The sequence below is a fragment of the Otolemur garnettii genome, unplaced genomic scaffold (assembly GCF_000181295.1).
Source record: "Otolemur garnettii isolate 467f Iridium unplaced genomic scaffold, OtoGar3 scaffold00074, whole genome shotgun sequence".
In the NCBI taxonomy this organism is placed as follows: domain Eukaryota; kingdom Metazoa; phylum Chordata; class Mammalia; order Primates; family Galagidae; genus Otolemur; species Otolemur garnettii.
Window position 1 is genome coordinate 9,051,177 of NW_003852469.1, and position 17,073 is coordinate 9,068,249.

At 42.5% G+C, this 17,073-nt stretch overlaps 1 protein-coding gene across 1 annotated transcript in view; it reads left to right on the forward strand.

Annotated features, from left to right (window-relative positions):
* Window positions 1-17,073, forward strand: part of CSGALNACT1 (chondroitin sulfate N-acetylgalactosaminyltransferase 1) — a 160,026-nt gene that overhangs the window by 110,887 nt on the left and 32,066 nt on the right. The window contains exon 3 of the mRNA XM_003794000.3: window positions 10,378-10,594. Coding sequence (XP_003794048.1) covers window positions 10,378-10,594 — 217 coding nt within the window. The remainder of the gene's footprint in view (window positions 1-10,377; window positions 10,595-17,073) is intronic.

The window sequence follows — 17,073 nt, forward strand, 5'->3', positions numbered from 1 at the left end:
TAAGGTTTTGCTAACCAGTATGGATGGTTAAGGGGGAGTAGAGAAAAAAGGTCTTGGTAAGTGACCGAGGACTTTGGAGCTAATGGTTTAAAATTTCAATTATTATAAATTAGGAATGGAATTTTCAGACTACATCTAAAAAACATGCTATAGCAATATTGCTAAAAACAATGGCCTTGACCCAAACATTACAGGTGCTAATTTGTAGAGAATGAGGCTTTTTACCAGCATATCAAAATGTTTCACATTTCTGAGTCCACAGTGGCAACTTTAAAAAGATCAGTAATTGCATTCTGCTTTCAAGTATATTTCCTGCCAGTACAGCAAGTGGTGGGGGCTTGCTCAGGAGTCCTCACCTGTTTGAGAGCAATAATGCATTAAATGATTAATGGTGCAAAGTGGAATGACATGATGGTAATCACAGTGACAATTGTTATTGCTAACAGCATTGATTGCTTCCTGTGGACGGACCAGGCATGTTTTACAAGCAATCATTTACTCAATCTTCACAATAGCCCTGTGCAGTAGGTTTATTATTAATCCCATATCCTAAAGAAATCAATGTCGATGAATGGTCAACAATATGTTATCTTACTCTTTGAAGGTGAGTTTTAAGACTCACTTTTATGATATACTTTGGAAAGTTCATAAGCTTTAAGAAGCATCTGTGTTCATGGTTTTTTTACTCTCAAAAGTCAGTCTCAAAAAGAAAGGAAGCCCAGAACAGAACTGTAAACATCCTTTTGATGGTAAAGTTGATTTACCTTTGAAGAACTTTGCTAGGCTCGGCGCCTATAGCTCAACCGGCTAAGGCGCCAGCCACGTACACCTAAGGTGGCGGGTTCGAATCCCCAGCCCGGACCCGCCAAACAACAATGATGGCTGCAACCAAAAAATAGCCGGGCGTTGTGGCGGGCACCTGTGGTCCCAGCTACTTGGGAGGCTGAGGCAGGAGACTCGCTTGAGCCCAGGAGTTGGAGGTTGCTGTGAGCTGTAATGCCACGGCACTCTACCCAGGGGGACAGCTTGAGGCTCTGTCTCAAAAAAAAAAAAAAAAAGAACTTTGCTGACATTGTTCTTAGATTGACATTCATGAACCCATCATTCTGTGAACGTATCATTTGTCACCTTGAACAAGTTGCTCATTTAACTTCTCCAAAACGAGTAAATGTCTTACTCCTGGAAAATACTTTAAAATCAAGATGGTATCTGTGAACACAGTTTGAAAAACAGACACGGGTCAGGGGCGGAGGTGGGGGAAGTAAATTTTAGTAAGGCTGTCTGTCCTCTGGGCAGTAAGTTGCTTAAGTCACTGGCATGGACAAGGTCATCAGTTAGCCAAAGACAATAGGGTGGTCACACAGTCCCTGGTCTTTGACCTTTTAACGCCAGCTCGTTCCTGCTGCCTGTATCTTAAGTGTTGTGCTTTTCCATGACATCCTGGAACTGCTGTTCCACTGGGTTTTGAGAGGAAGCCCAGCAGCTGTCCGGAAACGTACCCTGATAGTGGCCACTCTGACCTCCCTCCCTCGGATGTTTGTTCTGGAATCCCCGCGGAACTCCCTGCTGTGTGGGCCCCTGCCATCGCTGCCTGGCCTCTGAAACCCCATTTAGCCCAAGTCGGCATCTAGCACGTGTCATTTCTCACCTTGGGTATCTTAAGGTTATGTTGTAAGAAACGCACAATTCTTGAATGGTAAAAACTGAAGGCAAAAAAGAGAGCTGTGCACTTGAGCAGCTGCTTATCCGGGTCTGGCCAACTCGAGACGACAGTGAAGGAGAAAAGTACAAAGAGGCCTAGTGTCCAGGGAGAGCATGACCTGGACCTCGTCATCCCCTTGAGTAGGTTAAACATAAACATCCTCACCACTCCTTTCCCCGTCCCTTCTGTTAACATTTCTGACCTCAATCCTGTTGTTTATTCTCACTGCGTTTCTCCTCGCCCCTCTCCTGTCCTTTACCTCTGCCTTTCTTCAGGCTCACAGCTCTCCTCTCCGGCCTGGCCCCCACTGTGTATTCCTTTCACCACTTGCTTCTTTCTTCTTTGCACCTGCCCTCCCTGCCCTCACACCTGTCCTGCAGAGACACTCCCCACCACCGCCAGCTCCGCAAGTGGTCATCGTGTCTCCGCCTTCACCTGTGTCCCTCGTGCTGCTGAGAGAAGGCACTGAGCCTGCACGGGGACATTGGTGCAGCCTTGTCTCTGCCGTGCTACCCCCATGTGGCTTTGTGATTCCTTTCCACCGCCTTACTCCTCTTCTGTTCTCCACTGTCCCATCCCAGCTCCAGCACGCCTTGCAAGCCAGTGAATTCACCCTTAATGCCTTTGCTCTGTTTCTTTGAGAAGTTGTTAATGACACATGTGCCCTGAGCTCCTTGGGCTTCTTGCCCCAAACTTGCACTATCTGTATCCTTGCTGTCCTCCTCCTTCCCTATGGGGGGATGAGGTGACCCTTCCTGTCTAATACCTACCCAGTTCTAGACCCCTCCACCTCACCCCTCTCATTCCACTTACCCACTTCTGCCTGTTCCTCTCTCTTAACATAGGAAGAAATTATGTTTCTCTTTCCTTTCTTTTTTTAGAAAATGCCATAGACTCCATAATTTATTTTAACTTCTACTCTATTGTGTTTATTCCCTTTTTAGCCAAACAGCTTCCCTTTCTTCTTCCCTCCCCGCCCTCCCTTCTGTGCAGCAAACATTGATTCAGGTTGCAGACACCAAGTCTGGGGCTTTGTGGAGCTTCCCTTCCAGGGCAGGGGCGGTAATAATGGGTAGATGAGTAAACATGTTCAGGTAGCGTGTGATGAGCAAACTGGAATGGGGTGATGTGAAATAGGTGCAGGTGGGTGACTTCGGAGAGTGACACTGGAGAAGGTCTCTTTGGGGAGCGTTATTGGTAAGATCCCCAGTGGTCTCCTTCTTGCTCCATTCAGGGCACCAGTTTCATCCTCATCCTGCTTAAGCTTGGTGCAGAGCTTGGCAGCAGTGAGCTAGCCTCACTCAACCACTGGCTTCCCGGAGCTGCTGTCTTTTGCCTGTCACTTGGAACTTCTCAGTGTCCTGAGCATGTCCCCGCACCCTGCACCTGAAGGCAGGGCATATCCTGGACAGTTTGTACCTGTGATGGTGACTTCCTGGTGTCCCCTCCCACCTCCCGCCTTTCCAGCTTTGCTCCCCTCTACCTCGCCTGCCTGTTGTACTCCAGCCTTGTCTGAAGTTGGTCGGACACAGTCGTTTTTGTTTCTGTTTTTTCAGTATCTTTCCCCAGAGAGTTCCCCAGAGAAACACCTGTCAAATTGCCCAGGCCCTCCACTAGGGGGAGACCCCATCCTTTTTTGTTCCTTTGCTAGTTGGGCAGATTCTGTTGGGCACTTACCGTATTTATCCCTATTTTGTTTACTTATCTGCCTTCCTCTCTGGAATGTGAATTCTGAAAGCTCAGTGATTTCATTATGTTTACATTTATATTTCTAATGTAGAATACAATCTGTAGGAAGTAATACCCATAAAAATCAGTTAGGATAAAACTAACCATTCCATTTGCACATGAATCACATGAGGCTGGCAGGTCACCTGGTGAGAAGCCCAGGAACGTACCTGCATTTTCCACTCAGTGTCAAATGCCCACTGGCTTTCATGAGGTGTTTCAAATGTTGTCGTTTTCTAGGGGTTGAGGCAGTAAAGGGTCTGTAAGTCGACTGCCAGTACTAATGAGGAGGTGAGCAGGGGCTCTAAATACATGAGGTTCTTAGGAAGTTTTGATAGATTAGGAACCAGATACTGGATTTGTTGGGATGGGTGTGTGGCATGAACAAAAATACACAACAAATGCAACACACAGAAATAAGAAAGGGGATTCATGAATTGTTTCAGGAAGTACATGGGTCAGTGCAACTGTTTCTTATCAAATGAGAGAAATTTACAATGAAAGTTCAAACAGTAATAAACCAAGTCTGGATATGTCCAGGCTGTGAGCAGAGAAACTATAATGCGGAGGAGAGTAAGGGGCCTGTCCACAACCCAGAAGATGAAGATGATAATTTTTTATTGCTTTACTGATTTACTTATAGTTCCTGAGCTTCTGGGGATTCACTGTAGTCTTAGGTCATCTCTTTCACAAGTGCTATGAGTCTACTACCTACTTACAAGAACAGAGCTGGCAAGTGAAGGCACCGTGATGATGTCTCATTAATCTCTCCTGGTCTAGGCATGAGATATGCCATCTACGCAGGATTGTCCAGTTAACTAAATCAACAGAATAGTAAAAAATAAATACATAAATAAAAAATAACAAATAAATACACACACATATATATACATACATATACATATATACATACATACATATATATACACATATATATATATACTATTTTGGAATAAAATCTTTCTCAAGTACATGGGTTACTATGAAAGTTTTGAGACAGCCTATACTATGGTCCATTATTTCACTTCCAAGAAATACAATGGACGCATATTTACCTGTTTCTCATTTTGAATAAATAGACTATGCATTTGCAGAGTAAGCAGCTCCAGTGATATCTTCGAAGGCATTCCATGGCTGGAGTGTTTTTCCTTTATGGTAAATGATCCCAGACATTTTCAATTTAGAACAATAATAATAATGTTCTGCCCCCTGGACGCTACCTGTCACAACTACCATTGGCATTTCTGCCTCTAATAGATTTTCTTTTCCTGAAGACTTTTTTTTTCTTGTTAAAAACTCTTTTCATTAAAGTCCTTCCTTTCAAAAATTTACTTTCAATGAGTTCTAGACTAGAAGTTCAGATAACGTTCATGGCAACCATCAGAATCATAGGTGAAGTGAAAGGAAGGCCCAGAGTGGAGGGGTGAGGATTGTCTGTGAGTACATGAGATAACTAAGTACAGGGGGTTTGACTGCAGCTTTTCTATTGTTTATTCTGACTTTCTGGAAGCTTTTTTTCATGTTCCGGAGCCCTTTCTGTGCTCTGAGTTGCCCATGTTGCATATAAAAAGTGACTCTAGGGCGTAAACCCTTGTATGGGGGTATGTTCCTATCAGTCAGTGACAAGTCACCTGGACACAGACAAATCACAACCTCTTTAGATCTCCGTTTCCTCATCCATCAAATGAGAAGGCTGGATGAGATGGTCCTCAAGATCCCTTCATGTTCTCACATGCCACAAAAATAGTTGAGGGAAGAAGAGTTCAAAATCTGTAAGATAAGAGATATATAATCCTGAGGACACGAGAATTAGGATTGAGAACGTCCTAGGAGTCTTCCCAGAACAGGAGGGTCAGGTGTAGAAGGGATGGGAAGGTAGACAGATCACTGTGCCACATGTCTTTGAGAAAGTGTAAGACCTTTCTGGAGGACAGCAGTTATTGTGGTAAAATACAAGCAACATAAAATTTGCCATCGGAATCAGCGCCAGTGCACAGTTCAGCAGCACTGAGCACATTTCAACTGTTGTGCCACCACCACCATCCCAGAACGTTCCATCCTCTCAAATAGAAACTCTGCATCATTAAACACTAATGCCTCATTCACCCTCCCCCTGCCCATTACCCTCTATCCTCCTCTTCCTCTGTGACCTTGTCTGCTATGGACGCCTCACATGAGTGGAATTACACAATATTTGTCTTTTTGTGACTGGCTCATTTCACTTGGTATAATGTCCCCAAGATTTATCCATGTAGTAGCACGTGGATACCAGGATTCATTTCCTTTGTAAGGTAGGGTGATGTTCCATTCATGTACAGACTGCATTTGTTTATCCACTCATCTCTTGGTGGAGACAGGGGCAGTTTCTGTCTGGCTGTATTGAATGATGCTGTATCATGCATGAGTGTGCCAGTATCTGTCTGGGCCCTTGTTTTTAATTCTTTTGAGAAATAGCCAGAAACATACAGTGGAATTGGTGGGTCATATGGTAGGCAATTCTATGCCTAACGTTTTGAGGAAGTGCCAAACTATTTTTCAGTGTGGTTACTTTAAGCCAGTGGGAAAGTAGGATTCGAGGGTTATCGTGGACAGTTGAAGGGCAGGAGTGCGTGTGTGGGATGGGTTGGAACCTGGAGTTGCAATGAGGACTGGCAGGTGATGGCAGGTGTCCAGCTGGGAGACCCAGGCCCATGTAGTAAGGTAGAAAAGGCAGGCATGGCGGCACCCATGGTTCCAACCCAGCCCAGGCCTGCTAAACAACAATGACAACTGCAGTTAAAAAAAAAAAAAAATAGCCCGGCATTGTGCTATTGTGTAGTCCCAGCTACTTGGGAGGCTCGGGCAAGAGAATTGCTTAAGCCCAAGAGTTAGAGGTTGTTGTGAGCTGTGACACCATGGCACTCTACCGAGGGTGACAAAAAGAGGCTCTGTCTCAAAATAAAAAAAAGAAAAGAAAAGACAAGCATGAGTGTAAAGACAGAGAATGGAGATGATTTGCAGACAGGTTTGAGAAGCTCTGCACAGGCTCAGCAGTGCAGCACTGACCACAGCCTGTGTATATGTGTGTTGATGATGGTAAGGAAGTGGGAGTTGGGAGCAGTATTCTCCTTGCTCTGCCGTCTCATGATTTCCAAGGTCAGGTTGAAGATAGGGCACAGAGACCAGCCTGTGTTGTCTGGTTAGCTCCTGACCTCCAGAAGGAACAGACATTTGCAGGAATACACCACAGAGCTATGTCTGGAGCTACAGGCAGATGATTCTGCCAAGTTGGTGGCCCTGAAGCCTGATTGGTGGAGTAGAGTAAGATGAGCATTGGGGCATTGGGGCATTGGCATAGAGAATCATCATGCCAAACTTGAAGTAACCTTAGCTCCTCTGGATGGGAGGAAGGAAAAAGATCTAAGCCAGTTCTTAAGTTCTGATATTGGCCTTTCACTTGTATAGTATCGAAAATGATGCTACTCTGTATAATATCAAAAGGGGCATGTCACTGTGGCTGCCTCGATTTGCATCTTCTATTTGCATGTTCCAGTTCATTGGCTGAAAAACCATTCCTGCCTCCGCTTGCCTCCACCCCCCTTTCTCTCACCTTCTTTGTGCTTCCACCATTAAAGAGTTCCAGGACCCAAAAGGATTCTTTTGGGGTGGTGTCTTTATGTCAGAAGTGGACAGAGAGAGCTTTCTCTGTGCTGGGGTGGGAGTGTGGGCGTGGCGGGTGAATGGCTGGCTGTGGGGTTTGGTGGATGCAGGTTGCAAGAGAATTTTAAATAACATTTTTAAATAGATGAAAGTAAGGGATCTAAAATCAGATTCATAAGACATAATTAAAATAATTAGAATATGGGGAGATATGCTATAATGTAGGGACTGTTTTAAAGCAGAGCGTGTGGGAGACGATGAGAAAGCAGCTTGGACTGTAGTGAGCCAAGTGAGTCTGAGTGCTGTGACCTTTCTCATGGGCACCCGAGCTGCTGGCCGTGCCTGGGGGTCTCTGTCACACTGGGCTGATGTGCAGACACTCCAGGGCGGTCATAGAGTCATGGAATCTTTATGAGTAGAAAGTATCGCATCCTCTGTGTTCCTTATAAATCCATGTCTCTCTCGAGACAGGTTTAGGTAGATTGTACCCCATATTCTCAACTCTGTGGATTTAGATTTTAAAACATTAATGACTCGTATCCTGTCTCTGAGAAGGAAAATGACTCAGTTGTAAAAACCACCCCTCCGTCCCACGTACATTTTCATGTGCACGTTAAACCGTCAGCTGTCATTTCCATGTTCATTGCTGTGTAGAGAAGTTATGCTGCTGGTACAGAAATGCGACGAGGCGTGGGCACCCACACCAGCAGGCCTGTTTCAGGTGTGCTGATAACGCCCTCTGTGACCAAACGTGGGTCCTTTCTGACTCAGCTCAACCACGTCTGGACCTGGGAGTTGGTGGTTCACCTCGTTACTCCGGCAACATCAGAGGTGGCGAAACAGTGTGTTTCCATGGTGGAAAGAATTAACTTGCTTGAAAGAAGTAACAGACTTTGAAGGGAACCACTTAATGTTTCAAAGAAGTCCTTTGGGCTCCCTGGGAAATGAGCCGTCTTTCTTCCATGTCTGGTCCCTGCAGGGACTGGATTCTTTTCCAATGTGAGTTGAGCAAAACTCTCTCAGCCTCTCTGACTTTGAGGGCAGGTAAGTAGTATTTCCTGTTACCTAAGGGATCAGTGACGCCTTCTGAAGAGAACTTAGTCCTTGTAACTCTGTGCCAGGGTCCTTCTACCACCCGTCGTCACTGCCAGGGGCTTGTTGGATGTTCTAGCAGGCCCAGAACAGCTGGGAGATGCGAGATGACCTGGAAAATTCTCAGCGTCAGGCTCTTTCTTCTTTGGGGTAACTCCAGGAGCTCCGAACCTTGAACAGGATCAAAGAGGGTGTAAACAGGGGCTGTGAGATGAAAAGCTTCTATAATGGGAAGAACAGAGACGAGAACTTGGCAATGCTTGTGAAGATGTGTAGTTCCCACAAAAGACAAGAAGAGGGAGCGTGGGGAAGAAAGGAGATGCGGTTTGTGAGAGATCTGGGGACACTGTAACCGACTGTAGGTGGACACTTTCCCCTGGAGATTTTTGGAGCTACTCAGAGACTGGGAGGTACATTCTTAGCTAGTGGAGGGATTAAGAGGAAGTAGGATACTTGAAATAGAAAACATGCCCTTATCCCCAGGGTGTACGTTCCAAGACTTCTAGCGGATGCCTGAGACCATAGATAACACCGAATCCTACATGTATTAAATACCGGGCTCTTTCTTACATAAACGTACCTATGATAATGTTTGATTTATAAATAGGGCATGGTAAGAGATTAACAATAGTAACTGATAATAAAATAGAGCAGTTACAACAGTACACTGGAATAAGTCACAGGAATGTCTCTCACCTCTCTCTCTGTGTCAAAAAGCAAAATTGTGGGTTGGGGGCCTACTAAATAAGTCAAAGAGAAGAGCTTTTCTAGTGACCACTGAATGTTTCCATTGTTGCATTTTTGCTCCTGACTGTAGAGAAAACACTCATAATACAGTGATATTGGGAGGGAAAGGGACCATAGGCACCAGGCTGTTGGTTCCTTATTAGGGAAATCCTGTTCTCTAGGCCCTCCAGGGTCTTGTGCTGAGAGGGCAGCCGAGATGCTGAGTTCAAATCTTGTGCCTGAGAAGGATGCTATGTGGGGTTTTAGTACCAAGGGCAGGGTGGAGCACAATTTGAAGGACACATAGGCAGACATCTCTCCAGCATCTTTTTTGAGACAGTCTCATTATGTCATCCTGGGTAGAGTGCTGTGGTATCACAGCTCACAATGACCTCAAACTCTTGGGCTCAAGCAAGTCTCTTGCCTCAGCCTTCCAAGTAGCTGGGACTACAGGCGCCTGCCACAACGCCTGGCTATTTTTTTGTTGCAGTTGTCGTTGTTTAGCTGGCCCAAGCTGGGTTTGAACCCACCACCCTTGGTGTATGTGGCCAGTGCCATAACCCCTGTGCTATGGGCACCGAGCCCCTCCTACTTATGTTCCTCCTCAGAAGGAGGGTTTGGGTGACAGTGAACATTCACTGAAGGTTTGCTAAGTGTCATGTACTGTCCTAACCTCTTTGCAAGAGTGTATATTCCTCGGAGGACCTGTGGGGAAGAAAAGATGCAGAAAGTTGAGTAATGTCCCAAAGAAAACCTGGGGGGCCAGGATTTGAGCCCGGGCAGTCTAGCTTGAGAGTGTGTGCTCTGAAGCTCTGAGCCACACTGCTTAAAGACAGGGAAAGAAGATAGGAAGCTAAGTATGATATGTGCCCTCATCAAAGTACTCCATGCTTTACGTGTTGTCTGTTTTAACATTTCTAGAAGCTTCCAGAGGGCTCCACAACTCACGTGACCAGCCCTGAGCTACTCCCACGTTTCCCAAAATACATCCGGGCAGTCCACCCTAAATGGCCGTAATTAATCCTAATCATAATTTCTAAGAGATAATTTTAACACATACTTTTAAAATTAAATATAATGATGTTGATACTCTTCTAATCATCTTGCAGAAAATTTGGATAATAGCACCAAAGAAAAAAACACATCGCCCCACTCCACATCACAGTCAGCCTTATTTTGGCATGTTTCCTGACAGCTTTTTTTATTTTTTTAAATGCCTCCATGTACTATAAATACAGCTTTGAATCCAACATGACAAGCTTTTCCCCATGCTTTTTATGAAGTCTTCATAGCTGTGATCTTTAAATTGATACTTTTATTTCTCTGGGTAGTTTTAATTGGGAGCATTTGGGGTTTTCTAGTAACTGTTAGATGGAGAGATTTCAATCTTAACTTTTTCAAAGGCGTTTCGTGCTAGAGCTTGGTTAGAAAAGACTCCTTGGGCCAAGGTTCATTTTGACAACTGTCTTCCCTTGTTCTTCTCCCGACAGGGATCTACCGAACAGAAAGGGACAAGGGCACTTTGTATGAGCTCACCTTCAAAGGAGACCACAAACACGAATTCAAACGACTTGTCTTGTTCCGACCGTTTGGCCCCATCATGAAAGTGAAAAAAGAAAGACTCGACATGGCCAACACTCTTATCAACGTGATCGTGCCGCTAGCAAAAAGGGTGGACAAGTTCCGGCAGTTCATGCAGAATTTCAGGTTTGTGCGTGCTCGTGTGTTTGCCTGCCTCCGTGCAGTACACGTGAGAACTCTGATATCACCTCCCCTCATCTCCTTCATTTCCCCTGCCAAGTACAAAGGCCCCTTTTTCTGGTTCAACCCTGTTTTCTTCATCTAAAGTTTATCATTTGTATTTGCCTTTCCCTACAGTGATTAGGAAACTCCCCAATAAGCGTATTTGTCTTCAAGAGTGAAAAGGAGGAAGGACTGAGTTTGCATCAGGCCCCAACAAGATGAGCTAATGCCTTTGTGTTCCCTTTTGATGTGCACTTGGGCTCAGGCTTGGGGACAGCAGGAACTGAGGCTCTTGAAGGCAAGCAAGTGACCAAGCGATGTTGTGCTAAGTCTTGAGAAGCCCAGAGCAGCTTGCTGACGACAGAGCTCACACTGACAAGGGACTCATGCTAGAGGATGCTCTTGCTCAGTTCTGGGCTGTTTCATTCGTAGTTGGAATGGATTGACTCAGAATCTCTATTTCATTCTGACCTGCATTACATCCGAGCTTAAATTTAGGATTATGCAAAGCAAGTTTCAAGCACTCATTTTGTAGCTACCCCACAATAACACTAAGTGGGGTTTTATTTTCAGATACGCTAATATAGTTTTCTATATGTGTCTTTAAGCCTTTTATTGTACCATATTGGATCTTATAAGCTGCGATGGCTAACATACACATATTGGCTGAGGGTAACAAGCTGACTTATTTAGCCAGCTTATTTTAAAGATAGAAAATTTTATTATCTAATCGTTAATCTTGAGAGGTCAAGCTGATTTAGTCCTATTAAATTCACATTATTAAAAGACAATAGTAGTGGGCGGTGCCTATGGCCCAGTGAGTAGGGCGCCGGTCCCATATATCAAGGGTGGCAGGTTCAAACCCAGCCCCAGCCAAACTGCAACAAAAAAATAGCTGGGTGTTGTGGTGGGTGCCTATAGTCTCAGCTACTTGGGAGGCTAAGGCAAGAGAATTGCCTAAGCCCAGGAGCTGGAGGTTGCTGTGAACTGTGATGCCATGGCACTCTACCGAGGGTGATAATGTGAGACTCTGTCTTTAAAAAAAAAAAAAAAAAAAAAGACAATAGTGATCAGAATAAGGGTGTGATTGATACTTCTTGAAATTCTTGTTCTTGAATATGCTTTTTTTTTTTAACTTAAAGGGTAACTCATTTGTGTGTGTGTGTGTGTGTGTGTGTGTGTGTGTATTAAGATCAGAAGCAAATAGTCTTAGGAAAATCCTTGGATTTTCTGGTCTAAACTTCCCTTACTCAGACTCTCTGTGTGACAGCCCTGATGTAGGTTCTCTCTAGGCAAAGGAGGTAGATTCCTACTTTACAAAGCAGGCTGCCTCTTGGTTGACCAATTCTAGATAAAAAGTGCTTTGTTGTTTGGACCTGGAGTCTGCCTCCCTGTCATCTCTACTGAGTGGGCCTAGTTCTGGGCTCTGGAGAAATGACTGAACAAATCCATTTCCTCTTAAACATGACCAGCTTTCAAGTAGGTGAAGACAGCTGTCACTTGTCCCTTGTCCTGTCCCTTGGGTACAGCAGCTCCCATTTCCCCACCTGTTTTCATGTTCTCTAATCCTTAAACATTTTCTATTATTAGCTTGATTGTGCCTTTGGCCATGATATAGTCCAATCTGGATGGGCTAAACTGTTAATCTGTTCCCAGCTCTAGAAGGCCAATCACTTAACTGCTGGGGGCCCCCCAGGCCCAATGTTGAACTTAGGGCTTATGTGGTTTGGGCTTTTTTCAGCCTACCTCTGCTGTTTCTGTGTTCTCTGTCTATATATCTTCTCCTCGGAATGGCAGGGTGCCATTGGCTGATTAAACATTACATCATGAGAACAATGAACCTGTAGTTGTTGCTGGGTGTTAAGTCACATCATTACTCTCAGCAGCTGATATGCCTGTAGCCAGGACAAGGTCAGAGCAAGTTCCTTTGGCTAGGAAGCTGCCTACAGATTGGCAGATTAAGGGTCCTGGCCTTTGATTCTGTTCATAGGCCAGCCAGTGGGCATGCCAGCTGGGTAAGGTGATCCTTACACTATACAAATGTCTCTTCAGTGAAGAACCATGTCTTCAGAGTAGGATTCAGGTGGCCTGAAAAAGCAAGATTCTCTTGAGTATTTTATTACCACAATCAAGCTAATAAAAGAAAACGCAATTGTTTCTTTAGTGCCATGTCATGAGAATTTGAAGTCATTAACAATAGGAATAAAACAGAAAGGCAAGTATTGATTGGTGAGAAATGTAAAATTAGAAGCTTACAAGGCTCCAAAATGGAGATGGTAAAATGAAATATAATCCTAGTTAATGTTTAAAAAAAAATAAAACACAAAAGTGTTAGGGCATTTTTCCCCCTGACTTTTACGATTTAGATGTTCGTTGCTCATGTTGGTAGGAAAAGGAGTGGGTTGGGGAAAGACTTGTCACTTGAAGAGGCTCTTTTGAGAGCCTATTGCGTGTGCCAGACACATTGTCCAAATGGGAGGGATAAGAAGATGAATTTAAGATTCACAGAAAGGAGAATCTGTGATTACAGAGCTGGGTGCTGCTGTGGAAATATAGACAAGAGACAGGGGGACACCAGTGGGTCTCCCCAAGACAGATAACATTTGAGCAGAAGGTTGAGTGGGCAGTTTACTCTGTAATCAAGGAGTTTCTGAGCATGTTAAGGTCTCTGAAAGAATGGGATGAAAGAAAGTATATACCTGAGAGTATTTAATTCTGCATAAGAACTAATTCTGGATTTGTAAAGGTGGCATTTCAAAGCACCAGGGCTTAGACTTAGGACAACTAACCAAACATTGCAAAAAAGATTTAATTCTTCCTTCATACCAAAACCCAAAGTAATTCTGATCAATTAAATATTTAAATGCAATTATTACAACCACAAAATTACTAGGAGAATATAAGGGGCTACTTATTAAATATTTGATACTGTCTTTATGAAGTTCTTTCAATCCCAAGACCAGAAACTATTAACTAAAGGTGCACTGTGTGTGATTTTTATTTATTTATTTATTTTTGGTAAATTTTTATGTAGTTATCACATGCTTTACATTTTGTTTAACGGTTCAGTGAAAATTTGTTTTGGGCTTTATAATTTAAAAATAACTTTTTATTTTATTTTATTTTGAGACAGAGTCTCACCATGCCCTCAGTAGAGTGCCGTGTCACAGCTCACACAGCAATCTCCAACTCTTGGGTTCAAGCCATTCTCTTGCCTTAGCCTCCCAAGCAGCTGGAACTACAGGCGCCCACCACATCTCCTAGCTAAATGACTTTTTAATTTATGTGATACTTGGCTATAAGATGCATAAGCAATATGAAACAAATTCTATTTATTTAAATTATTATAATTTAATTATATTTAAATTATTTTTAAAAGTCATTCCAGGTCCTGCCTCCCAGAACTAACCATTATTAACATTAGTAGAATATCATTACAGGCCTCTAAGTTGAATATCATTACAGGCCCCTATCTTTGGATACACACAGATGCAGATAGGAGAATAGTTGTCTAGTTGGGAAGAGTTTAATGCAACATGAGATGTGCTGTACATTCTATTTCTGATTAAAGAACTAAAAATTATCTTTCTTAAATTTATAAAAGAGAATCTAAAGTATAGCAAAGAAAATTGCTCAACTTGAATGTCTTTACTATAACACATTAGTTCCTAAGCGATCCCTCTAAAGTTAACCAAGTGATTTTTGCAAAAAAAAAAAATTAGAATTATTATGTATTTTTTACTACATACTTTAATTTAGACTAGATTGATTGGAAAATTGCACTAAGAAAGAGAAATCAAAACAGTTACACTTTCTGCTTCCTGATTTTTGTTAGCTCTCTATCATTTTGACCTTGTCAGGGTTTGCAATGTCTATATTTGTTCTGTTCTGTAACTACAGTTCCTATGCTTGTAGCTCTGGCTTTAAGTGGACTTAATGTATTCATTAGCAGACCTCTTCCAATAACTTTCTGTACCTGAATTCTTAGTTGGAAGTTTTTTTTTAGCCTGGACAACACAGCAAGATCCCATCTCTGCAAAAACTTAAAAACTATTAGCTGGCCATAGTGATGTGAACCTATCATCCCAGCTACCTAGGAGCTGACATGGGAGGATTGCTCAAGCTTGGGAATTTGCAGTTATGATGAGCTATGATTCTTCCATGACACTCTAACCCTGGGCAACAGAGCAAGACCCTGTTGCCAAAAAAAAAAAAAAATAACAATTCAAGAGGAAGAACCATAAGTATTTGAGAATGGGATGTCTGTTTGTTATTTTGATAGTGCTTTATAGTAAAAACTGACAATTCAATGTAACCTAAAAATTGTACCTTCATAGTATTTTGAAAAAATAAAAAAACTTGGGCAGTGCCTGTGCCTCAAAAGGGTGGGGTGCCGGCCCCATATGCCAGAGGTGGCAGGTTCAAACCCAGCCCCAGCAAAAAATAAATAAATAAATTGTTAAAAAAAAAACTCAAAAAAATAAATAAATGAAAAGAAATAAGTAAATTTTGCATGGTTGCTGGATAGAAAAAAAAATTCTTGGGACACAATTTCTTTCCTCATAACTCTATAGACATTCTTCAGGCATTTAATGGTATCATGGGGAATGTTAAGACCAATTACTTTTTCTCTCCTGAAAATGACTGACTTTTGCCTGAATGCCTGAAGAATTCCTTCTTCAGTCTCCAAACACATTCACTTAGTCAGGATATGTGTCATCTCAGCGTCTCTTGTCTCCTGTCCCATCTTCCTGGAGTCCAGTTTCCTCTTTTGTTTTGTGGGTTTTTTCACTTCAGGAAGATATTTTGGTGTTTTATTTTGAGTATGTCTCCTGCTTCGCTTATTGAATTTCTCTGCTCCCTGAACACAGCTGTCTACTTCCCGGCTCTTCTCCATTTATTAGCTTCTGGTTTCTTCAATGCCTTCACCTCTCATCTGCTTTCACGTAAGCCTTTCTTTTATGTCAGTAATTTGATTTTTCAATATATCTATTCTGTAACTTGTTATTTCTAAAGTCTGACTCCTGTTTGTTTTGGCTGTCAGTTTATTTTCTGAGCACATAATGTGCCTGCTGATCTTATTCTGTTTTCTTTCATCATTTCCTCTTTGGACCTTTAAAATTAAATTCATAATTTTGTTAAGAAGGTATGAAACATTTATGAGAAATTTTCTTCTGTTTAGGTTTTCTTTCAGACTAAGTTTTTTTTTTTCATTTGCTTTAAATGCTATTTCTTTCTTAATTTTCTTCCTTTTCTCCCCTAATTTTTTCCCTACTCTTGGTCGCCATGATTTTGTCTTTTCTCTGTATCCTTTGCAGAGGACGCCCCAGGCTTTCTGTTTACTCTAACATAATACGGGCGGATTGGCTCTCTCCTGATCTTGACCAAGAACTATTTATTATATTTTGAGAACAGGTGTTATTCTATTCCCTTTATTTGAAGTGTGAAAAAAAAATGGAGGGGGTAAAGAACTCAACCAGGGCTTTGTACAACCTTTGTTGAAGTTCAGGGTTTTCGTGGCTCTTCTGAGCCATGGATGGAAATGTGAGTTGTTCCAGGCTCACTTTCAGAATCCTTTTTCCTGGGGGTAGAGGTATTTGGCAGTCAGAGGGGGCCCTCCTGTGAGGGCTAAGCCTGGAACAGCAGAAAGAATCCAGCCCATTTCCTCATTTCCCTTATCTCACTCGTCTTCAGCAGTTCTTTCCACTCCTATCAGCCAAAAAGAAGAAAAAAGTGTTGGCTCTGTTTTTACATTTCTGTGGGCTGCAAGGAGATAGGTATATCTGCCTCTAAGTAATAATTCTCTTCCCTTTTACTCTTCGTGCTCTCCCAAAGGGTCATGGCTAAATGTGATTACCTTTTCTTCCTCTGTTTATGTCAAACACCCATGAGGCTAAAGTAGAATCTTTCATTTCTTTCCTGGGCCTCCTTGAAGTTTATGACAGAAGATTATGTCTCTTTTCATTGGTCATTTATTGGTGGCAAGATTTTTTGTTTGATTTTTTAAATTTTAGGATACATACTACTTATACCTATTTATAGGGCATATAAGATATGTTGACACAAGTATACAATGTGTAATGATCAAATGGAGTAATTGAGGTATCTATCACCTTAAGCATTTATCATTTCTTTATGTTGTGTTCCTAATCCAACATAATAAATTACCTATAGTTTCCTTACTATGCTACCAAGTACTAGATCTTATTTATTCCTCCGTGCTTTTGTTCTCATTAGTGGTGGCAAGATTTTTGCCATTTTCTACTATTTGGACGATGCAGTTTCCAAGGATCACTACTTGAGATTCATTTATGTGAAGCATTGTCCTTCTCGTGCATGGCCTTTAATATGTCAACGCCCTTCACTGTGACACGATTGGCTGGGGAACTTTTATGTGTCCCTTTGTCTATCTCAGCTTTAGTATCTTTTATAAAATCAAAGTA